At 29.8% G+C, this 21,710-nt stretch overlaps 2 protein-coding genes across 2 annotated transcripts; both read right to left on the reverse strand.

Moving 5' to 3' along the window:
- Window positions 1-523: 523 nt before the first annotated feature.
- Window positions 524-9,213, reverse strand: LOC145747120 (aldehyde dehydrogenase family 16 member A1-like). The gene is made up of 19 exons (XM_082564859.1): window positions 9,002-9,213; window positions 8,461-8,589; window positions 8,133-8,221; window positions 7,768-7,958; window positions 7,189-7,244; window positions 6,859-6,970; window positions 6,525-6,619; window positions 5,821-5,973; window positions 5,337-5,447; window positions 4,800-4,985; window positions 4,463-4,580; window positions 3,889-4,073; window positions 3,412-3,515; window positions 2,937-3,131; window positions 2,455-2,534; window positions 2,248-2,345; window positions 1,936-2,121; window positions 1,412-1,537; window positions 524-1,163 (listed from the first exon to the last, which is right to left on the reverse strand). Exons 1-19 carry the CDS (start codon window positions 9,089-9,091, stop codon window positions 990-992), a joined length of 2,478 nt encoding a protein of 825 aa, XP_082420985.1. The 5' UTR covers window positions 9,092-9,213; the 3' UTR covers window positions 524-989.
- A 482-nt stretch (window positions 9,214-9,695) lies between these two features.
- LOC145763511 (sushi, von Willebrand factor type A, EGF and pentraxin domain-containing protein 1-like) lies at window positions 9,696-19,329 on the reverse strand. Its single transcript, XM_082574970.1, has 27 exons — window positions 19,232-19,329; window positions 19,077-19,162; window positions 18,818-18,913; window positions 18,485-18,602; window positions 18,090-18,197; window positions 17,752-17,838; window positions 17,472-17,609; window positions 16,848-16,974; window positions 16,519-16,631; window positions 15,973-16,234; window positions 15,537-15,649; window positions 15,198-15,459; window positions 14,907-15,019; window positions 14,184-14,445; window positions 13,897-14,009; window positions 13,409-13,670; window positions 13,048-13,160; window positions 12,685-12,946; window positions 12,328-12,440; window positions 11,980-12,156; window positions 11,670-11,858; window positions 11,420-11,608; window positions 11,154-11,339; window positions 10,831-10,942; window positions 10,516-10,673; window positions 10,227-10,390; window positions 9,696-9,952 (listed from the first exon to the last, which is right to left on the reverse strand). The coding sequence occupies exons 1-27, from the start codon at window positions 19,278-19,280 to the stop codon at window positions 9,782-9,784; spliced, it is 4,143 nt and encodes a 1,380-aa protein (XP_082431096.1). The 5' UTR covers window positions 19,281-19,329; the 3' UTR covers window positions 9,696-9,781.
- Between the last annotated feature and the right edge of the window lie 2,381 nt (window positions 19,330-21,710).

A 21,710-nucleotide genomic window follows, 5' to 3' on the forward strand; every position in this document is an offset into this window, starting at 1 on the left:
TTAAATTTTTCAAAAATTTATTTTTTTTTATTCTTAGTTTGGCCCATGGGCTTCCAATAAAAAAGTTAATTTTATATTTTGGTACTTTACCATTTTTTCAAAAAATGTTCATAACTTTTTTAAAACACCTAATTTATTAATATGATTTTCGAAATGCGTTTATAAGACATAGGTGGTTGGTACAGTAAAAAACATAACACGCCATTTTAAGATTATGCCCATATCCACATATCCAAATTCTACAGTTAACTTGAGTTTTACAACTGCTCGCATCAGACGCCGTTTAGGGCAAACCTTATTTGTTTTCCTTTTAAAATAAAGAAACAAAAAACTCTTAAGTTGAGAGAATGGATTTTAAAAGTAAACGCAGGGCAAATCAGTGTTTTTAATTTAAAATAAAGAAACATAAAAAATCATCTTTGTTCTGATTTTGTTGAAATTTAACAAAATATTAACTTTACGAATTCCTTTTTATTTTCAAAATACAATTTTGCACATGCATATAAAATACTAGCTCTACATAGTATTGGAATTAAAAATTGAAAAAAAGATTGTAGGTATAACTTAATTGATATTTTTACAAAAATTAATAAAATGTTAAAATAATAATAATGTGAAAAAAATTACCAAAAAAATTATAAATATTAAATTAAATTAAAACTAAAACTGATAACCACCTTTTAAAAGAAATTTACAGAACCAAATAACAAAACCTCTATAATATAATTAATTAAAAACTAGCAAAAAAATTATGATTGAACTTTATAAAATACACATCCATAAAATAAATGATTTTCACTGAATGTCACACAAAATTATCTTTACTCATAATTGAATCACCAAATATTGACATTTCACAATTTTTAAACGAATATATTTACAACAAGCAAAGAGATTAGTTTTTTTTATTTATGAAATTTTTTGCTACACACCCTTGTCCTTTTTTTTAATATATTAATATACGGTGTATTATATGTACAGTCCTAACCTTAGTTTGCATAAGTTGTGCCCATAGGCAACCAAATGTTTTTGCACTGAGTTGCATGATATAAAAACTCCTCTCCTTCACCTTGGTCTGGGCTCGACCAATCACGTTTCAGACCATAGTTCACCCAAGTTCGTTTCACATTCTCAGCAGAAGTGAACTCCACAAACTTTGACCCCTTTAATTAAAAAATATTTACTATTTTGGTCTTACAAATATTTATTCATAAATTTGTTACCAAAAAAGTTAAGTATAAAAATGTTTAAAAACAAATAGCCCAGTTTAAATTGGGTTATAATCTTTTTAAATAAATTAAAAACCTACCTTTACACTTAAAAAAATTAATTTTTGATTTATTGTCATATAACATTTGAACAGAAATCTTCCAATTTATTATTAAACCTTTAACAATTTACAAATAATTACCTCAGCTGTGCCGAAATACCACATGGCACTAATATCTTGATGTTCAGTTAAGTATTTGCTGATATGATCTCTACTTCCACTTAATATATTAACAACTCCACCAGGTAAATCAGATGTGTCAAACACCTAGAAAAAAATGTAATTTGACATTAACATTTATTTTAATATTGTAGATATTTCAGGTAGTTTTTGGCATTCATTTTACAAAATTCTAATTATTGTAAAATATTTATTTAAAAATGTGTTAAAAAAATTATGAAAAAGAACACAATTGTCATCAAGATGTAATAAATACTTTTCTAGCTTTGTTATAAGTGTAACTTTATTTACGCAAAATAATATAACAAATCTACTTTAGATAATAAACTAGGTATTAAATAGTGAAAGATGAGAGTTAAAATTGACACAGTGTTAAAAGAAATATAAAAAAACACAATTGTCATCAAGATATAATAATTACACAGATTAATAAAAGTTTCTAGTTAAAATGTTAACAAAATATCATAATTAAATCAATTATATACCTGGTAGAAATCTAACGCTGGTATAGGGAATTTTTCACTTGGTATAATAACAACACAATTTGCTCTGATCACAGCAGGAGCAAATAATGAGACGAAAGCAAGTAATGGAAATTCATCAGGGCAGGCAATCCCTATCACACCAACTGGTTCTCTGATTGCAACAGTACATCCATATAATGTGGTTTCCTGCAAATAAGTTTAAAAAATGTTTAAAAAAAAAGATTTTGAGTTTGCCAAGGACATAACAATAAACGAAAAAATAGAAAAATTTAGTTTTATACTCTACCTACAGCTAAAAAAAAATAAAGTTACCTGTACTGTGCCCCCATATTTATCAGCATATGCTCCCCAGTAGAACAACCTCTGTATTGAAAGATCAACTTCATTGTACGACTCTTTCAATGATTGACCTAAAAATTTGTTAAAAAAAGTTAGTTAAACAAAATTTTATTTTACAAAATTTTAAATTTTATTTAAAAAAATTAGATTTTCTGTACTATTTAAAAACTGAAAATTGACCTGTAAGTTGTGTCAATCTTTTTGCAACTTCTTCCCTTCTTAGTTCCAGGTTTTCAGCCATGTAATAAACTATTTGTGCTCTACAGAAAATTAAATATTTTGTGTTAGACATATTTCTATTAGAAAATTAATCAATAAAAAAAACAAATTTAAACAAAACAAGTAACTACATGCATATAAATAGGCAAAGGTTCATAAAAACTTAAAAATAAATAAAAATTTTGGCCTGTAACACAATGCCAGGAGCAGTATACCACAGTAAATTAAAACATGATTTTAAAAAAAAAAAAATTTTAATATCCCCCTAAGAAAATAAGTTTTTATATTTTTAAAGAAAGGGTGTAATATTGTAACATGTTTGAGCTATCTGTAAACAGGACAAATAATATAGCATTGGTACGACTTAAACCCAAAACCTTAGGCCTATAGTCCGTTGCCATACCACACTACCAGACAAAAAAAAAAGAATTTTTTCCACCTACCTGTTATGCGCAGCTCTCTTACCCCACCCAGGGGATGCTTTATGGGCAGCTTCGACAGCATTTCTCACATCCTTTCTGTTACTGTCGCCAACATAAGCTATAATCGAACCATCTGAACCATATACTGGTCTGGAGTAGCACCCATCTGGTCTTTTTTGTGCACCACCATAATAAACTTTGTAGGTATGGTCAACACTAGGATAAAATATTTGTTATTTTTAATTAAGGCTTAAGGCATAGCTTATATTATTTATTTTTACATTTTAAGATGTATATACTAATACTTATTTGGGTTTATTTAAAAAAGCACAAAATGACATAAAAAATTACACTTCTATTTAGACCTTATTAAATCTAAAATAGTACTATTTAGTTTATTAAGGCAAAAAAAATAATACATTAAAAAATTGTACAAAAAAAAGTATTATTATATTTATTATATCAATAAAAATTTAATGTTGAATATATTACTCACAGTGGAAGTCTAACTCCATTTTGAGGTGGAGAAACAGGTTTTCCCTGACCTGGAGTTGGCATCAAATCTCCACCATAAGTTGAACCAAAAGTTTTCATATCAACCTTAGTAAATATTTAAAATGTTTAAAATTTAATCCCCCATATTTAGATTTTAAATATATTACCATACAATTGCTTTATTCTAATTTCATTATTATTTATTTTTTTATATAACAAACACAGATAATTCATAATTTTTAGTATTTATTTATTTTCGTTGTAAAAAAGTGGCTTGGCAAACCAAAATTGCATGAGCTTTAGATGCTATTAAACTAATGCCCGATGACCAAAAATGTTACTGAACTAATGCCTCAATTATGGTGCCTTAGTGCCTTAACTATGGCACCTTTGGGCCTTGGACATAGAAGCATTAGGAATCAAAGCTAGGATCTCTAAGTGATTCAACCTTTTTTAAAACAAAATTATTTAACAATACCTCACAAACTTCTGGTCTCGGCCTTTCTTCCCAAGCAGGTCTAACATACTCAAATAACCCTTCTTTTCCCCCGTCCCTCCCGTACCCACTTTCTTTGTAACCCCCAAACCCAGCTGCTGCATCGAACAAGTTGTGAGCATTAACCCACACTGCCCCAGCTTTTATGGAGACAGCCAACTCTAATGCTAAAATGTAAACAATAAAACAAATTAAAATCTTACTAAAACCAGATTACTGAAAAATTTTTTGTACTGCTTTTCCAGTTAAATGTAATATATTTTAAAATATTAAAAAATAAATTGTGTCAAAAATTAGTCTTATTTGATAGATCTAACTTCAATTTTAGCCAAGGTTTAAAAAAACTCTAATAGCGAATTCAAATATTATTCTTTTAAAATACTTATAACAGTTCTCTAAATATTAAATCTTTATTTACTTTTTAAGCAATCTTTAACAAAAATGTAACAAATATGATTGTTTTTTTAATTGTATTTTAAAAAGATAGTTTAAGCATTAAGAATCGCTTTTGCCAATGATCTAACTTTACAAGTGTTTATTTATTAATCTAAATAACCTGTAGGTAAATGATCAGACCATACACTAGCAGCAAGTCCATAGTTTGTGTTATTACCAAGTGCTTGAGCCTCCTTAGCTGTTCTAAATGGCAAAGCAACTAACACTGGCCCAAATACCTATATTATAAAAATAGGAATAAATCATAGTATATTTAAATCAATAAAAAAAAAATCATAAAAAATTTTAAGTTAAGTTATGTGAAATATTAAAAATTAAAATAGAGAAGTTTTTAATAATGTCAACCTATTTAAAGGCTAGGTTAAAAAAAATGTATTTATATATACCAAAAATATGAAATTAATTTTGCCAAAAAATTTTTTAACCAAAAGACCTACCTCTTCCCTGACAACTCTTGATACAGTTTGCACATTAGTAATAAGGGTTGGGGGGTAATACCATCCAGTTTGGGGGGTTTTGGATGGAGCTTGAAATACGTGAGCCCCTTCTGATCTTGCATCTTCAACATACTCCTTGATTGTTTCAAGTTGTTGTTTGCTCACTATGGCGCCCATATCTACAGCCTTTTAAAATTTAAATGCAAATTTTTGTGGTATTATCACTAAGTTCTACTTAAAGAGTTAGAGGTATAACAATTATACCTTTACTGCTTTAGAATATAAAAAAAATATTGAAATATTAAAAATATGCATACCAAAAATTGTGAAATAATACTTTTTAATGTTTTGCTCCAAAAAAAAATTAAAATAATGTATAGCCCTATGTTAAAAACTAAAAAAAATTTTAAACTTACTAAGTTCAATCTTGCAATTTGGGTAAAACATAATTTAGCAAAAAAGTAATGAAATTACATTGATACAGCCCTTAATTTTAAAAAATTTTAGATTAATCAAATTTTGTACAATTTAACAAACCTTATCCAAGGAGTGTCCAATTCGAAAATGAGTTAACCTTTCTTTAATTCTCGCAATTAAATCTTCAAAAATATTTTCCTGGACCAAGAGTCTGGAACCAGCACTGCATACCTATAATACAGGAAACTATTAAACTATTTTGCTGCAATTTTTAATAATTTCTAAAAGTATTTTTATTGGAAATCTTTATATTTTTTAATTAAACACTGAATTTACACAATATTTTTAACAAATTAATAAGTTTTTTTTCCTCTATAAACTTGTAGTAAAATTAAATGTATTATATTATGGTTATGGTATAAAAAAGCTTTAGGTTTGAGCTGGACAAATGCCACTATTTTTGCCCTTGAGCCTAACAGTTACAAATAGCTTAAACATGTCGAAACAGCACACCATCCCCCAATAAAAAATATAACATCAAATATCATTTTAAAGTAAAATGTAAAAAAAATAACTAAAATTTCAGAAAAAAAGTTTTACAAACCTGCCCCTGGTTAAAATAAACAGCATTTACAATCCCTTCAACTGTACTATCCAAATCAGCTGTGTCCATTACAATAACAGGTGATTTTCCTCCCAATTCTAACGAGATTTTCTTACCACTACCGGCAGTTAATCTTCGCAGAGTTTGCCCAATCTAAAAATTTAACAATATTTTATAAAATAAACTCTATAGAACTGTGTAATCTGACCGAATACTTTTGATTAACATAATAGACATTACTACCACAATAACAAATACAATATTTAATTTTGTTAAGTTGCTTTTTAAAATACAAATTTATTTATAAAATTATGTGTATATATACCGGCAGCGTGGCGTATTGGTAAGAAAACTTGCTACACCACACATGAGGTCGTGGGTTCAATTCCCTATGATCTCATGCTGTAGCGCCCTTGAGTAATGCGATATAAACGGTATGAACTCCTGCTAAGCCAGCACTTAATCAGCAGTATAATTATCAAGCAATTATAATCTATAATATCCCAAACTGCCACAGGCAACTTGAGACTGGGTCGGAGTAACTTATGTTACTCCATGTTTAAGTCGCGCATTCGACTTTCCCACATCAAGGATAAAGATATATACAAAAAAATATATATATATACATTTTTTGACAAAAATTCTGTTAAAAGTTATAGAACAATAATAACGTTAAAAATGTAAGCAAAAAAAACAAAACTCACAGCAGTGGATCCAGTAAAAGCAACTTTATCAATATCAGAATGAAGAGCAAGTTTACTTCCAAATGCTCCGTTACCAGTGACAACATTAAACACACCTAAATAAAATTACCTTACATTATTAAAAACAATTAAAAATAAATCACTAAATAATTCAAATTTTTTGTTAAACTGTCAAAAACGTTTAAATAAATCCAAAAAATTAACAAAAAAATATAAAATAGAAAAATATTAACAGCCTTTAAAAAATACGTAAATATTGATAGTTTAGTACTGGCATAACATTTTTTTTATTTAATAATCACAGAATTTTTAATACAAATTGTGTTAATATTACCTGGTGGCAAACCAGCTTCATGGCATATTTCAGCTAATAAAAGAGCTGATAGTCTAGTAAACGTTGCTGGTTTTAAAACAACTGTGTTCCCCATGGCTAGTGCAGGACACACCTTTTAAATAAATATTTTAAGATAAATAATATTTAAAAATATTTTTTAAAAAATGTGTTAAAAATTGACTCTCAGAAAATTTCATTTTAAACAAAAAAAATATTTTGGATTAAACATTGTTTCTGTATTCCAATCTACAAGATCACTATATTATATAAATTTTATTTTAAATAACGAGCATTAACAAATATTATTTTCTAAACCATTAAAGACATTACCTTCCATGTTAGCAACATTAATGGAAAATTCCAAGGTACAATAGCACCAACAACACCTATAAAACATAATTTAATAATTTTTAAATCGTTAATTTGAAACATTTACTAAATCATAGATGGGCTTAAAAATTCCAGTCAGTTTACTTGTTGACATAGCAAATGTTTGAGTTTAAACATAGAGTAAACATAAAGTCATATAGAAAAGTAAACACGAATAAAGTTGGTGTTCCAATGCTGCAACTATTCAACATTAGTAAAACAACATTTAGTTTGATAGTTATAAAAGTACTTATATTTAAGTGCTGTATTTAAAACACAAGACTTAAAACAACATGCCAAACGTAAAACCTTGTTTCGACACATATATTTAAGGTATAATTGATATTATTAAATATTTAAAAACTACATCAATTAAAATAAAAAAAAATTTTAATTTTAAAATTCAAGAGAAGAAAGAAAATTTAATACACTATTTAACTTTAACCTAATATTTAATGAAATTGTAAAACATATTATCTGACAAAAAAAAAATAAAATCTAGTTTATAACACAAAATAACAAATTATGAATTCCACCTACCTACTGATTGCCAACCTCTCATCTCTGAATTGAAAAGCTGTGCCCATCCAGCGTGGTGATAAAAATGCCTAGCAACCAATGGAATATCACAATCTCTTGTTTCTCTGATTGATTTCCCATTATCCAGCGCCTCCATCACAGCAATAAGTCGATGATGTTTTAAAACATTTCTCGCAATCGAATACAAATGTCTAAAAACATAATTTTTTTTTTTTGAAATCAAGTATTTTAATTGTAAAATATTAATAGAAATTAAATTGGTGTTTTGCTAATTAGAAACTTAATTTTTATTAATGATATAAATATTTTTTTTGAATAAAAAATAATATTTAACAAACAAAAGCAACAAAATTTAGACAGTTAACCTTGCACGAATGTGTGGAGCTAATTGTGACCAAGATTTAAAAGCTTCACGAGCACAGGAAACTGCGAAATCTACATCTTCTTCTTCTCCCTATTTGTTAATAATAAAACATTAAAAAATTTGATTTGCTTGACCAAAAAAAGTTAGGTAAAAATATTTTCGCACCAGCTTATAAAAACAAATAATATACCCAAAATTAACTATATAGATAATTTTTACAAAAAAATACAATGCATATACCCTCGTTGTAAGCATATTCAATTAATAGGCAATTTCGAATAATAAAACCAACAATTTTTTTAAAAATAAACATTGGTTTAAATACTTACTTGAACTGTTGAAGCGAGTAAATCTCCTGTTGCTGGTGACCGAGTTTCGTAAACTTTTCTGTTTTCTGGTTTATGCCAAGCACCATTAATAAAATGACCAAGCTCATTGTTATGCTGCTGAAGCCATGCCTATTTTAATTAATAAAATATTTTACAAATTAGCAAAGCATTTTTTTACATTTATTTATTTTCAATGTAAAAGATCGACTTCATGACCTAAACATTGAGTAACATCAGTTACCCTAAGCCAGTCCCGCGTTGTCTTTGTCAGTTTGAGATATTATAGATTTTAATTGTCTGATATTTAAACAACTGATTAAGTGTTTGCTCAGCAAAAGTTTACACAAGTTATAGTGCCTTGTTTAAGGGTACTACATCATGAGAGCAGTGGAATCAAACCCAGGACCTCATGTAGTGAAGCCATATGTTCAGATCTACGAAACAATTGCTAAACATGTAAAATTAGTTAAGAATTAAAAATTTGTCTGAAATGCAATGTAGCGGCATTGGCAGCATTTAAGTATTTTAAAATAAACTACACCTTTGCAACATTGGCAGATTCAGGCGCTGGTCCGTATTCCATTGATTCAAATAATTTCCGTACTTCACTTTGCTGTTCGGTGGAAGTCATAATTATTGGCAAAAAAGCATTTAGTTAATTTAAACACCTTAAACTACTACTTTATGTAAAACTAAAAGCCTGAAAACGGGCACAGAAGTTTGGTTTGGTTCTTAGTAAATCCCCTAGAAATTAAAAAAATCTTGTAGGTCAGCATGCAACTGCAAACTATGGTTCATCAAATGTAGGTTACCATGCGCGAAATGCGTATAATACGCGATAGTCATACTATATAACGTACTACGTTTGCTATTTTTTCTTCAAGTTTTTGTGAGAATATCAATTAAAAGCTTTTTTAAGTTATATTTCAATTTGAAAGAAAACTTTTAACTTTAAAAAACATTTAACTAATATTCTTAACATAAAAACTACGCTGCAGTTGCTTTTTTTTTATTTTTAATTTAACCAGAACAGCATTTACTGGGCATTTAGTAATGCGTTTTAGACTACTTTTTTGGTAATACACCATTTAAAACAATTTTTCAGTTTAGTTAAGTGTTAAGTCTTTAACAACATTGCATTTGCACCGTTTAGGTAAAACTGTATGCATTTTTGTGACGACTGCTTAGTAAAAGTAATATTTTTAGTATATCTAGCTTTAGTAGGAAAATTCCAATACGATTGCTTGCGTTATTTATTTTGGTTAAAGTAATAGCACACTACACTGGCACCTATAAGTATGTACATTTATATATTGGTTTATTATTCGCAAGGGTCCCCACAAATTTGGTTGCTGAGAGTTGCAGAGAACGAATCATCCAAGCCCGCGAAACCCTCTTCGGCGATGATGAGGTTTTCCGGTGAACCAGCGATTTGCAGCAACTGAGCTGGATCAAGGTTTCCGCTTGGCGGAACGATTCCAAGAGCATAAGTCTATATAAAAAGATAAAATTTTTCTTGTTTAGTTTACTTTGCACCAAAGTCTATATTGGATTTAGAACGAATAGCTACGCGCATATTATATTTACATAAATATATATATATGTTACTTATAAAAATCGAAAAAATTCGTTTCTCAGAAAATATTAAAAAAGTATTAAGATATTTGGATAGTTCGTAAGACAATGATCATCAAACATAATATATTTCATTACTGTTAAAAATAACTAAACTCTGCTTATTTATATTTTGAAGGTGGTAAACTTACAGTAACACCACTGGCTCTTAAAGCATTAGATACTTCGTCGACCTCATCTTGAGATCGACCATCCGTTATTACAAGAATAACATCCTCAACATCAGGTCTGTTGCCATTTTCCGGGGCCAAAACAACATTTAATGCATGTTCAAGTGCCTGTCCAGTTCTGGTTCCTATTTTGTAAGTGCAAAATATTTTATGAAAAAAAAATGAAATCACAAGAATAACTCTTTATAAAATATTCCAAAATTTTACAATATTTTTGAATAACCCCTAATAAAATATTTAAAAATTTTACCTGATCCATCGTAAGGGATTGCATCAAAGGCGGCAAGAAGAGCTGCCATATCATCAAAGTTAGGAAAATCATCCAAAAGAATCTGAGTAACTATATCAACGTCTCGATTGTATCTAAACACAGCTAACCGGGCGAGATCGTCACCAAGATTAAAGCTCCTATAATAAAAAAAAACATTTTATTTAAATTTTACTAAAACAAGTGTATTAGACCATTTATAAAAAATCAAGTTTAAAAGTTGTAAAATATAAAAAACCTGACCAAAAACTTGTTACACAATTTATATTCAGTCAATCATTAAAAGGTAGCACTTACGCCAAAAGAGTTCTGACGAAAGCTTTCATTAATTCCCAATTTTCATCTCCTACAGACGAAGAGGAATCAAGAATAAAGACAGCATCAAACTCAGCAAATGGTGGACAAGGTCCTATAGAAACATGGTCGTAAGTCTTAAAGCATATTAAAATAAAAGGTTTCGAATAGACCGTTGATTAAATTTGATTGTAAAATTATTAATACCAAAAAATTCGACCAGACTTGATCAAAATAAAAAAAAATACTTCTTAAAACCATGATCGATCATTCTAAAAATTAAAATATAAAACAATGCAATAATGGTAATTTTTGTACGAATTTACTTGTACAACATGGTTCGGGCAAGCTCCATGTGGTGTCGTTTAGACAAACGTTGTCAGTTATATTGGGTGGATATAGAACATAGTCGGGATCAATGCATTCAAAAAGACATTCCGATCTTGCAAAGTTATCGTCCGTACAAGTTATTTGCCCATGCTCAAGAGGACCCTGAGCATCACATTCATTGGCTGTAAAACATGATAACGTTTAAAACAAATGGTGTGAATTTGTATTGGTATAAATTAAGATACAAATGTCTGTTACTTACGGATACATACTGGAGCTAGATTATCCCAGAATAAGATATCGTTAACCTCTACACATGTGCTGTAAAGAGGTCCCGTTCTGGTGTGATAATCTTCACATCCATATTCACATTGAGATCCTAATAGATTGCCGTCCGTGCAAACCAGGAATCCGTTTTCAGGTGCTGCCGGTGGATCATCACACATTTTCACTTGATATAAACAGTAGAAATAAGTTAAAGTGGCCCTATTAACAATCTTAGATCAACTTACATTCACAAACTGGTGTTGGGTCACTCCAAACACCGTCATCTTCATTTTGAAGACAAGTCAGCACATCAGCTCCGGACAAAAAGTAGCGATCAGTGCAAGTAAATGTACAATCGCTTCCAACAAAGTTAGCATCAGTACAATCAACACCACCATTGGCAAATGCGGTGTATTCCGGAAGACAAATAATTCCTGTATAATCCAAAAAGAAATAGTAATATTATTAGACAATTTAAACCCCAAAATGTTTCATTACTATGAAAAAACACTTTTTATTTAATAAAAAATATTTTTTTAACTGTCTTCAACTTACGTTCGCAAATTGGAACATCTGATGTCCACAAACCATTAAGCTGACACCTAGAAGATTCTTCTCCGATTAATGCAAACCCTGGATCGCAAGTGAATGTACACACACTGTCAAAAAACTCATCATCTGTGCAAACCTGTTCACCATTTATAGGTGGTCTTCTTATAGAGCATACGATAGCTTAAATAAAATGGGTACATTGTTTTAAAATGATAAGCTTTTTTAAAAGTATAATGTTAAATAACATAATTTAGTCTCCATAAAAACACAAGTTATATTTTAAATAACATTGTTTATACATTTTGCAACATGTCACATAAAAATAATTTACAAACAAAAGTATATTGTTACCTCTGCAAGTTGCTGCTCGCGAGGACCAATCCCCTAGTGCATCATTATTGTCTTCATCAAGACAGGTAGATTGTACTTCTCCTACAAGTTCAAATCCTAGATCACATGAAAATCTGTATAAACAGTCACAAAACTATATTAGTTTTCTTTAAAGGTAAGTTTATTATAGTACTCAGCATTTCGATATCTGTTTAAATAAAAAAAAAACTATGTTATATCTCCACAAAATTAAAAACTTTTTTGAGTTAAGAAAACAATATCTTTGTAATTTGTATTTAAGAGCCTTAAATGACATCTGAATATTTTTTCATAATTTAATATTTTTATTTAAACAATACTAATAAGAAAGAAATTTACGTGCAAACGCTGTCCAGGTTATTAGAATCAGTGCACGACAATCCTCCATCAATGGGCGGTCTATGCGGAGGTTCACAAGTTATTCTTATGCAAACTGGAACGTCTTCTGACCAAGTTCCATCAATTAAGCAAGTCGCCTCGTCGCTTCCAGATAAGAAAAATCCATCATCGCAAGTGTATGTACAAACGCTATCAAAGAAAACTCCGTTGGTGCAATCTACTGCTCCGTTTTCTGGCGCATCTCTCAACGGGCAGACAATAGCTACCATATATAAATTTAAATCAAATTATTACATAATGGCTATTTTAATTATTAGACTTCATCAATTATATTTTGGTAAAATTTGGGTAAAATTTTCTTACGTTCACAAGTTGGAGCTAGAGTTGCCCATTCGCCAAGAGCATCGTTGTCTACATCATCCACACAAGTTGATTCTGGGCTTCCAACTAAATCAAAGCCAAGGTCGCAAGTAAATCTAATCAAAAGAAGATGATTAGAAATATTCAACCATCCATTTAGGTAATTCATATCTTTAAAGATAAAGCTTTAATTTATGTGACAACTTCAACCATCACATTAACCTATTGCATGGCTGATTACTTACAAACAAAAATAAATTTGTTTAAATAAATAAAAGTGAATCTCAAATCTACCAATATCCAGCCATTAGAGATTTTGTTTTATATACCATTTAATTTTTTTAAATAAATAAATTTATTTTACGTGCAAACGCTGTTTTCGTTGTTAGAATCCGTACAAGCGAATTCACCATTATCTGGTGCTGAATGCGGAGGTTCACAAGTTATTCTTATGCAAACTGGAACATCTTCGGACCAAGTTCCATCAATTAAACAAGTCGCTTCGTCGCTTCCAGATAAGAAGAAGCCAGGATCGCAAGCATATGTACAAAGGCTGTCAAAGAAATTTTCATTGGTACAGCCCACAATTCCGTTTTCTGGAGCATCTCTCAATGGGCAGACAATAGCTTTGAAAAACAAGAACATGAATATTTTTATTTTTAATCTTTAATTTTATTAAAAAGATGGCAAATTATTTAAGTAAATTTTAATGCGTTAAATCAATCTTCAGTCTATATCTAAGCCAATGCATGACAAATTAAAATTGTAATACCCAGTTTAATAACTTGTCTGAAAATCTTCTCTGCCAAGTTTTTTAAACACAAATATACAATTTTAATCTTAAATTTATACCTTCACAAGTAGGAGCTGGAGATGACCATTCTCCCTGAGCATCATTGTCCAGGTCATCAAGACAAGTTGACTGATCTATTCCAATAAGCTCAAAGCCAAGGTCACATGCAAATCTATAAAGTATTTGATAAAACATTTAAAATATCTTTAAGAATTAAAAAAATGATGTTTAATGCTTTAATACGCAAATGTTATGCTGTGTTAGTTATGGCAAAATATCTTTAGAAGTTTACAGTTCTTAAAAAACTTTTAAATTGCTTTGCTTTTTAACATCAAATTCAACTCACGTGCAAACGCTATTTTCGTTGTTAGCATCTGAGCATACGACACCTCCATTATCTGGCGCTGTATGTGGAGGTTCACAAGTAATTCTTATACAAACTGGAACGTCTTCTGACCAAGTTCCATCAATTAAACAAGTTGCTTCGTCGCTTCCAGATAGAAAGAAACCACCATCGCAAGAATATGTACAAACACTATCAAACAAAGCTCCATTTGTGCAATCTTCTGCGCCATTTTCAGGGGCATCACGTACCGGACAATCGATGACTAAAAATACAAATATAAAGGTAAAGTTGAAATTGTGTTTTGTGCTATTTAAAAGGCGATTATTTTATTAAACAGTGTTAAGTGGGTAAAATTGACATAAACAGTTGTTTTAATTTGGACAGACTTTAAACCTACAATATTAACTGTTTTAGAGCAATACCTAAGACAACTTTTTAATAAGTTATATAATATACTGCTGCCAAATCTACAAAGCTTAAGACTTATCTAATGCAATAGCATTTGTTTTTATTGTACATAAGCCTATAAGCCTATTTGCAGATACCAATAAATGAGCTCTCAAGCAGTTAAAAAAATGTTCTATAATGTTTTGATGATAACAACAAGCGCTTTAAATTGAAGATTGACTCTCACGTTTTTGCAAACAAAAAATTTTTCTGGAAAGAAACATCTGTTGCATTCCTAGCAAACTTAAACAATGTGAAAGTATGTATTATACTAACCAATGCACACAGGAGCTGGAGATGTCCATTCTCCTAAAGCATCATTGTCTTCATCATCAAGACATTGTGACTCTAGACTTCCAACCAAATCAAAACCAAGGTCGCATGTAAAGCTACAAATAATAAAACATTAACAAAAAAATTATAAAATTGTATCACAAATTAATCTTAATATTAAACACAGTTTGAAAATAAAATTTTAGATTACGTGAAATGTCAAAACCGGTATTTATATGCTCCTTGTTCTACTTGGTAAAATGTGAAAATATCAAATAAGTAAATGTATCTCACCTGCAGACACTGTTTTCGTTGTTGGCATCTGTGCAAGAGACCCCTCCATTATCTGGTGCTGTATGTGGAGGTTCACAAACTATTCTTATACAAGTTGGAACATCTGTTGACCAAGTTCCATCAATTAAACAAGTCGCTTCGTCGCTTCCAGACAAGAAGAAACCAGGATCACAAGTATATGAGCAAACACTATCAAAGAAAACTCCATTTGTACAATCTACAGCGCCATCTGCCGGCGGGGGTCTTAGTGGACATACAATAGCTAAATTTTATAAATATATTTTGTTAAATTTCTAAATGATATTGAATTATTTTATATCATAAACTTGCTCTTTGTACCTGAACAAGTTGGAGCTACAGATGACCATTCGCCTAAGGCATCGCTGTCGTTGTCATCAACACATGTTGACTGAGGTATTCCAACAAGCTCGAAGCCAAGATCACAAGAGAACCTTTTGAAAACAAATTAAAAGTAAAACAGCAATAAAAACTTAATTTAATCTCTTTTTGTTTGTGTAATAGCATCTAATCTGTTTTGAATATGAAGTGTATGTACATCGGTTCTTTAAGACCAATTAGAATTTGACAAATCAGGTCTTTACCTAATTCGTGGTTTATTTTGCATTGCCTGTAGGCTATGCAAATGTGCATATGATTTTTAATATGTAAATTTTCCAACAGAAACATTTGTTTATACATACATAAATAGAATGTATTATAAAAAAAAAATTTTACGAGCAAACACTGTTTTCATTGTTAATACAAAAATTCTTACGAGCAGACACTGTTTTCATTGTTAAAATCGGAGCATACGACTTCGCCATTGACTGGTGCTGTATGTTCAGGTTCACAAACTATTCTTATGCAAGTTGGGACGTCTGTTGACCAAGTTCCATCAATTAAACAAGTCGCTTCATCGCTTCCAGATAAGAAAAAGCCATCGTCACAAGTATATGTACAAATGCTTTCAAAGGCGATTCCATTGGTACAACCTACATCTCCATTAATTGGTTCATCTCTTATAGGGCATGTAATGCCTAAAATACTTCATATTTAATTTTTATTTTCATATTTAATTTAGCTTTAATTTTAATAAAAGAAAAATTAAATTTAGGCGTTTATGGAGGTAAACATGTGCCCTTTCTTATTCTAACCAGTGGGACATCGCAGAATACTGTGAAATTATTAAAAATAGGGTCTCAACTTATAAATTCAGCGTTCTAATATAAATTGAACCTTTTTTTTATTTTTTTTTATTTTAAGTTCTTATAGGTTAATATGTTTATACATTTTCTCAGCTCTTTTTAATTAAATTAAGAACCTCTACAAGTCGGCGCCGCAGTCGACCATAATCCTTCTGCATCGTTGTCATTATCATCCTCACAGGTCGAAGTAGGATTACCAATCAGCTCAAAACCGAGCGAACAAGAAAATCTACATTTTTAAACAACTGCTTTAGGCTAAATATTTGAAAGATATTAGCTTAAGCTCGTCACGTGATGCATATTGCATATAAAAACTATTTAGATATATATATCCATAATCTTTTCTAGATACCAGCATTAAAATACAAAAAAAATAATTCCTTTTTCACCCCTGCAAAAATATCCCTTATTATAAAAGGTTTTGTTAAAATAGTAATCAGCCTACGTGCAAATGCTGTCTAGGAAATTGACATCTGAACAAGAGACCTGCCCATTGTCAGGGTTGGTATGAGGTGGAAGGCAAACGATTCTAACACATGTAGGTGGCAAACTTGACCATTGATTGTCCAACCCTTTTAAATAAGAATTTAAATATTAATTTAAGTTTTTGCATGTTTGTATAGAGTTAAAGATTTTGTAGTAAATTGAAAATGTGTATCGTTCTCAGAACGTGTTATTTTACAGCCCGTCGCCGGCAGCGTGGTGTAGCGGTCAAAACACTAGGGTTTACTACATGAGGGGGCTATAAAAGATAAGCACCCCTGCTGAGCCAACATTTATTCAGCAACTGTTGATTATCGGGCAATTATATTCAATAATATCCCAAACTACCGAAGGCAACTATAGATCAGGTTGGGGTAACTGATGTTACTCTATGTTTAGGTTGTCAAGTCAACCTCTTCACATCAAAGATAAATAAATGTAAAAAAATCCTACATGTCGCAAAAACGATGAGAATTGTCTATTGCACCCCTTAGGCTATTCATGACGTTTTGAGTATTTAATTTTTTTCTTAAAACATTTTTTTTCACAAGCCTTGTTAGAATTCAGTAAAAAAAATTTTACTTACTGCAAGTGACGTCCACTGCTCCATCCAAAAAGTATCCAGCATCGCATGTAAAATCACACACGCTTCCAACATTGTTTGCATCACTACAGACAACATCTCCATTTTCTGGGTCTATCTGTACGGGATTGCACACCGAAGCTACAAAACAAAACAATAACATTTAAATATCTACAAAATTGATAGAAAAAAAACAGTTATTTTGACTTGTAAAAAACCATAAGTAGTGCGTAATTATTATTTAATAAAAAATTGTTTTATTGGTAAATATAAATTTACTTACCTTGGCAAATAGGGACTGGGTTGTTGAAATTAGCAACTACACCTTGTAATTCACATCGACTTGATCTGTCACCGACTATTTCAAATCCTAAAATAATTTATTTGGTATAAAAATTATAAAAAAATCTCAGAAAATTAAAAAAAAAATATCAAAAACAGGTAAGCAATCAAAAAATTAAATACTACTAAGTGTTTTTTTTCGTATCCCATCAGGGGTAATCAGCAGGTTAGGGCAAAATTAGGGCATTGGTGCGGCTAAAACTCGGGACCTTGCGACTAGTAGTCCGTTCCTATGGTCGGTATAACACATTACTGAATACTTGATAGTTTTTTTTTTACCTTGGTTACATCTAAAAAAGCAGACAGCGCCGATTTCAGTTGACGAGTTGGTAAATTCACAATTTGTTTCACCGTTTATAGGGCTTCCGAGTGCTGGACATTCGACTTCTAAAAATGTAAATAGATTGATAATAAAAATCCAAATAATATTAAAAAGTGAAATAAAAGAAACATATATATTGAAAAATTAACTTTTGAATCGTTACTTAAGGTATTTTGCAAACATTTTTAACTTAAGCAAATAATATCACCTTTTTCTTTTTCTAGATTTTTACTTTATTAAAATGTTGGTCTACTTTATTAACCAAAAATATATTTTAATTCTCTTTTTTGGTTCGAACTGTTAATTTTTCATTAATCTCTTATTACAAAAAAAAAACAAAAAAAAGTGATACCTGCAGCAAGGCAGAATAATTCTTCTACGTTACAGGCATCAGTATCACAGCAACAACGGCAAACGGTGTGTGGAATTTTTGGGTTACATTGAGTTGGTACGTACGCAGGTCGCGGGTTCTAAAACATCGAACAATACATGGATTTAAAAATACAAATCTATAAGTAAAAAGAGGCTTTAGGCTAAGTTTCTCTATATGTACATATTAAACAAGTGGAAAAACAAAGTTAAGGTAAAAATGAAAGTAAACTTTGAGGAATATTTTATTAAAATATTTAAATAATAAACACATACACGTAATAAAATATAGAGCTTAGTTGCTAAAATTAAATACCTGTATAAAGTTGTTTTCACAAGCTAATGACTGTTTGCATCGTTTATAAATTCGAACCCCTAAACTGTCAGTTCTTATTTCGTTAAAGCAAGCATTCTGTAAAAAATTAAATAAGATTATTTAACTTTAAAAGTCGTTAAGTATTAAATAAATGACAGTATACTATATTATAAAATAACAAGTTTATATTTTTTATAGTTCAGCTTTTAAAAAATATAAATTAATTGAATTTGTTTCATTAAAGTTTTTATTTTTTTACTTCATTTTGTTGGCAAGTCTGTAGTTCCCCGCTGTTTAAACATTCGTCATTAGATCTAGCGTTATCGCAAGTCCAACACCTCAGCGCTGCACAAATAAAATATATTAAAGTGCCGAACTTTACCTAATACTTAATTAAATAAAATCTTTTCTTACCAGAGGATTTTACAATAAGAGCAAATAGCCCTAAAGCCAAAAGTTTCATAGTTATTGTGTAATAATACTTTCACACATTTACAAAAATGCGTTCTGAAATATACTGGATTAAACAATCTTTATATAGGTCAGGGTTTCTTACCGTTGTCCAATAGCCATCGAACTAATGTTTAACAAAAAATAAAAAATAAAAAAAAGTTTTTTTTAAATTTTTTATCATGGTATTAAATATTAAGCCGCCAAACCACAAAAAAGCTTCGCAAAGAGGAATGTATTTTGATCCTCATTTAATTAATCCAAAAAAATATAAGCACGTGTTTTGAGGATTAAATTTTTCCGTTAATATACTTGCACCTTTTGACCGGTAATCTTTCATTTAAAGACGCATTTTGTGGCTTAAATTTGATTTCACATTTAAACCGACAACATTGCGGTTGTAATCCAGTAAGCAAACTAGTTTTGTGATTTGTTGAATCTAAACATACGATAAATGCTTAAACGCGAGATAAATATCAAAATATGTAATGGGCAAATTAAGTAAGTATTTAAAATAATAAGTTGGTTCATCGCAACATAAGTTTTAATTAGTTTCTGAGCCCTAATAAAGTATTGGAAAGAGTGCGTCAATGCCGGTTTTAAACAAGTTAATATTTGTTTTGTAAATAAGTCTCAGCTGTTTAATCGTTTGGTGCAGTAAGTAAAAACTACATTTTACCATTAAGGAATTATCGTTTATTTTACCAAAAATGTCAAAATGATCGGCCTAAAACCGGGTTTTAGATAATTAAAATTAAAATTAGCTCAAATGCGTGTTTAATAAGCAAACCGTTTAACGTAGTTGTTTTTATAGCTCTAATCGTTATAAACACCCCCACGAAAAAAACGACTACATTTTGCAGCAAAAACTCCTTATAAGTAAAATAAAAGAAAACGGAAATCTAAGTTAAACTCAACGACCTTTTTTATTTAAAAATATACGCTGCTTAAAGGTATTACATTATACTTGGCCGTAACGAAGTACGTCAAAGTTAAACCATTGCGTCAATGCATTAACACGAAAAGTTAATTAAAATTTGTTGTTTAAACTACTTACAGGTGCTACTTCGTAGATGTTAATAATATTTCGATCAAAATAACATCTTACCAATTAAAGGATTAAATTGTGTTGAAATACTCGTTTTTAAACTGGTTTTTAATTAATTATAAATTGAGAGTTGTGTTTTAAAATACCAATGTTACATTTCTGGACAACGTTGAATGTATTTTTAATTTTAATTAAAGCAAGTTCGTAAATTAGGGTTTTTTAAAAGGTCACCTTATTAACAAAATCCGAACAGTCTATAACAAAATTTCCGAAAATCTTAAATAAAACGAAACAGAAACAAATAAACGTCCATCAAAAAACCAGAAGCATTTTAAATCGGTATTTCCATATATGTAACAAGAAAAAAACTAAGTTTATTTTGCGGTTTTTTGAAATTTTTCCAGACCAAAAATTAAAGATTTGACGAGAATCGTATATAAAAAAAGGTTTTTAAAATTAGGCTGTTCGGACTGAAAATATAGCTAAAAGTATTTTATTTTTAAGATAAAAAATTTTAATAACCTTTTTTATTAGTGATTAAATAGTTGAAGTTGGAATAGAGGTATAGTATTAAACATTTAAAAAAACGCAAAATGAATCAGCTGTTTAACGATAATCGTACAAAAGGATTTTTTTAAGAACTGTGAAATACACATAAACAAGAAAGCTACGAAACTTGAATTTGTACAATCTCACCTACACCGAAAATCAAAACGGTAATTCCAAGTTTCAACGAAGAAAAACTCGCGGGCGTTGTTTGTCAGTTACCTCCTACAGTTACACGACTTGTTAAATCTTAATTTAGAATCCGTGTTCCAATTAACACCTCAAAAATAAGTTCACCTTTTGCCAAAACGTTAAAAACAATTCTATCTTGTTAAAAACGAATAGTAAAACTTGTGGTTAAAATTGAAAAACAAGCTCATTTAGATTCCTGAATTACGTTTTTGATAATTAATAGTTCTTGGTATATAATCATTCTTCAATTTTAAGTGTTATATCAGAATGATGCCTAGAAAAACACACTTATTCTTAAAGCTAAAATAAACTTACTTTTACCATTTCACGTGTATTTCCAGCTCCAAAATTTCGAAGTTTATTGCAAACTTAGTAAAATTTGCTACTTAAGATATAGTTTTGCAACTGCTTTGTATTAAGACTGAACTTAAAATATAAAAGTACAAAAAAATGTATTTAAATTGCGGACTACAAACCAATGAAGCAGTAAAATGAAACTGTTACAACGCGCAAGTTCTGCTGACTTAAAGCATAATTAAAGCTCGCGTAGTTTTAAAATTGTGGTCAGCTACTTTGTGTTATTACATTTTTTAGTTTCTTTGGTGGAACTCTTATTAAAATATAAGCTTGGTATGGTTAAATTAACATACAACAACG

The sequence above is a fragment of the Corella eumyota genome, chromosome 1 (genome assembly GCF_963082875.1).
Source record: "Corella eumyota chromosome 1, kaCorEumy4.1, whole genome shotgun sequence".
NCBI classification, from domain to species: Eukaryota; Metazoa; Chordata; class Ascidiacea; order Phlebobranchia; family Corellidae; genus Corella; species Corella eumyota.

Bases quoted from the DNA above. Each gene is read 5' to 3' on its own strand.
- LOC145747120 (XM_082564859.1), bottom strand. From the start codon at position 9,091: ATGACTTCCACCGAACAGCAAAGTGAAGTACGGAAATTATTTGAATCA. The intron at 7,959-8,132 runs GTTAACTGTCTA...TTATGTTTTTAG, and splicing joins GCTCCACACATTCGTGCAAG to ACATTTGTATTCGATTGCGA. The intron at 4,986-5,336 runs GTTTGTTAAATT...AAATTTTAAAAG, and splicing joins TTGGACACTCCTTGGATAAG to GCTGTAGATATGGGCGCCAT.
- LOC145763511 (XM_082574970.1), bottom strand. From the start codon at position 19,280: ATGAAACTTTTGGCTTTAGGGCTATTTGCTCTTATTGTAAAATCCTCT. The intron at 16,975-17,471 runs GTAAGTAAAATT...CTTATTTAAAAG, and splicing joins AGCAGTGGACGTCACTTGCA to GGTTGGACAATCAATGGTCA. The intron at 12,441-12,684 runs GTAAATTTCTTT...CTGTTTATACAG, and splicing joins AACCTGGACAGCGTTTGCAC to ATTTTCATGTGATCTAGGAT.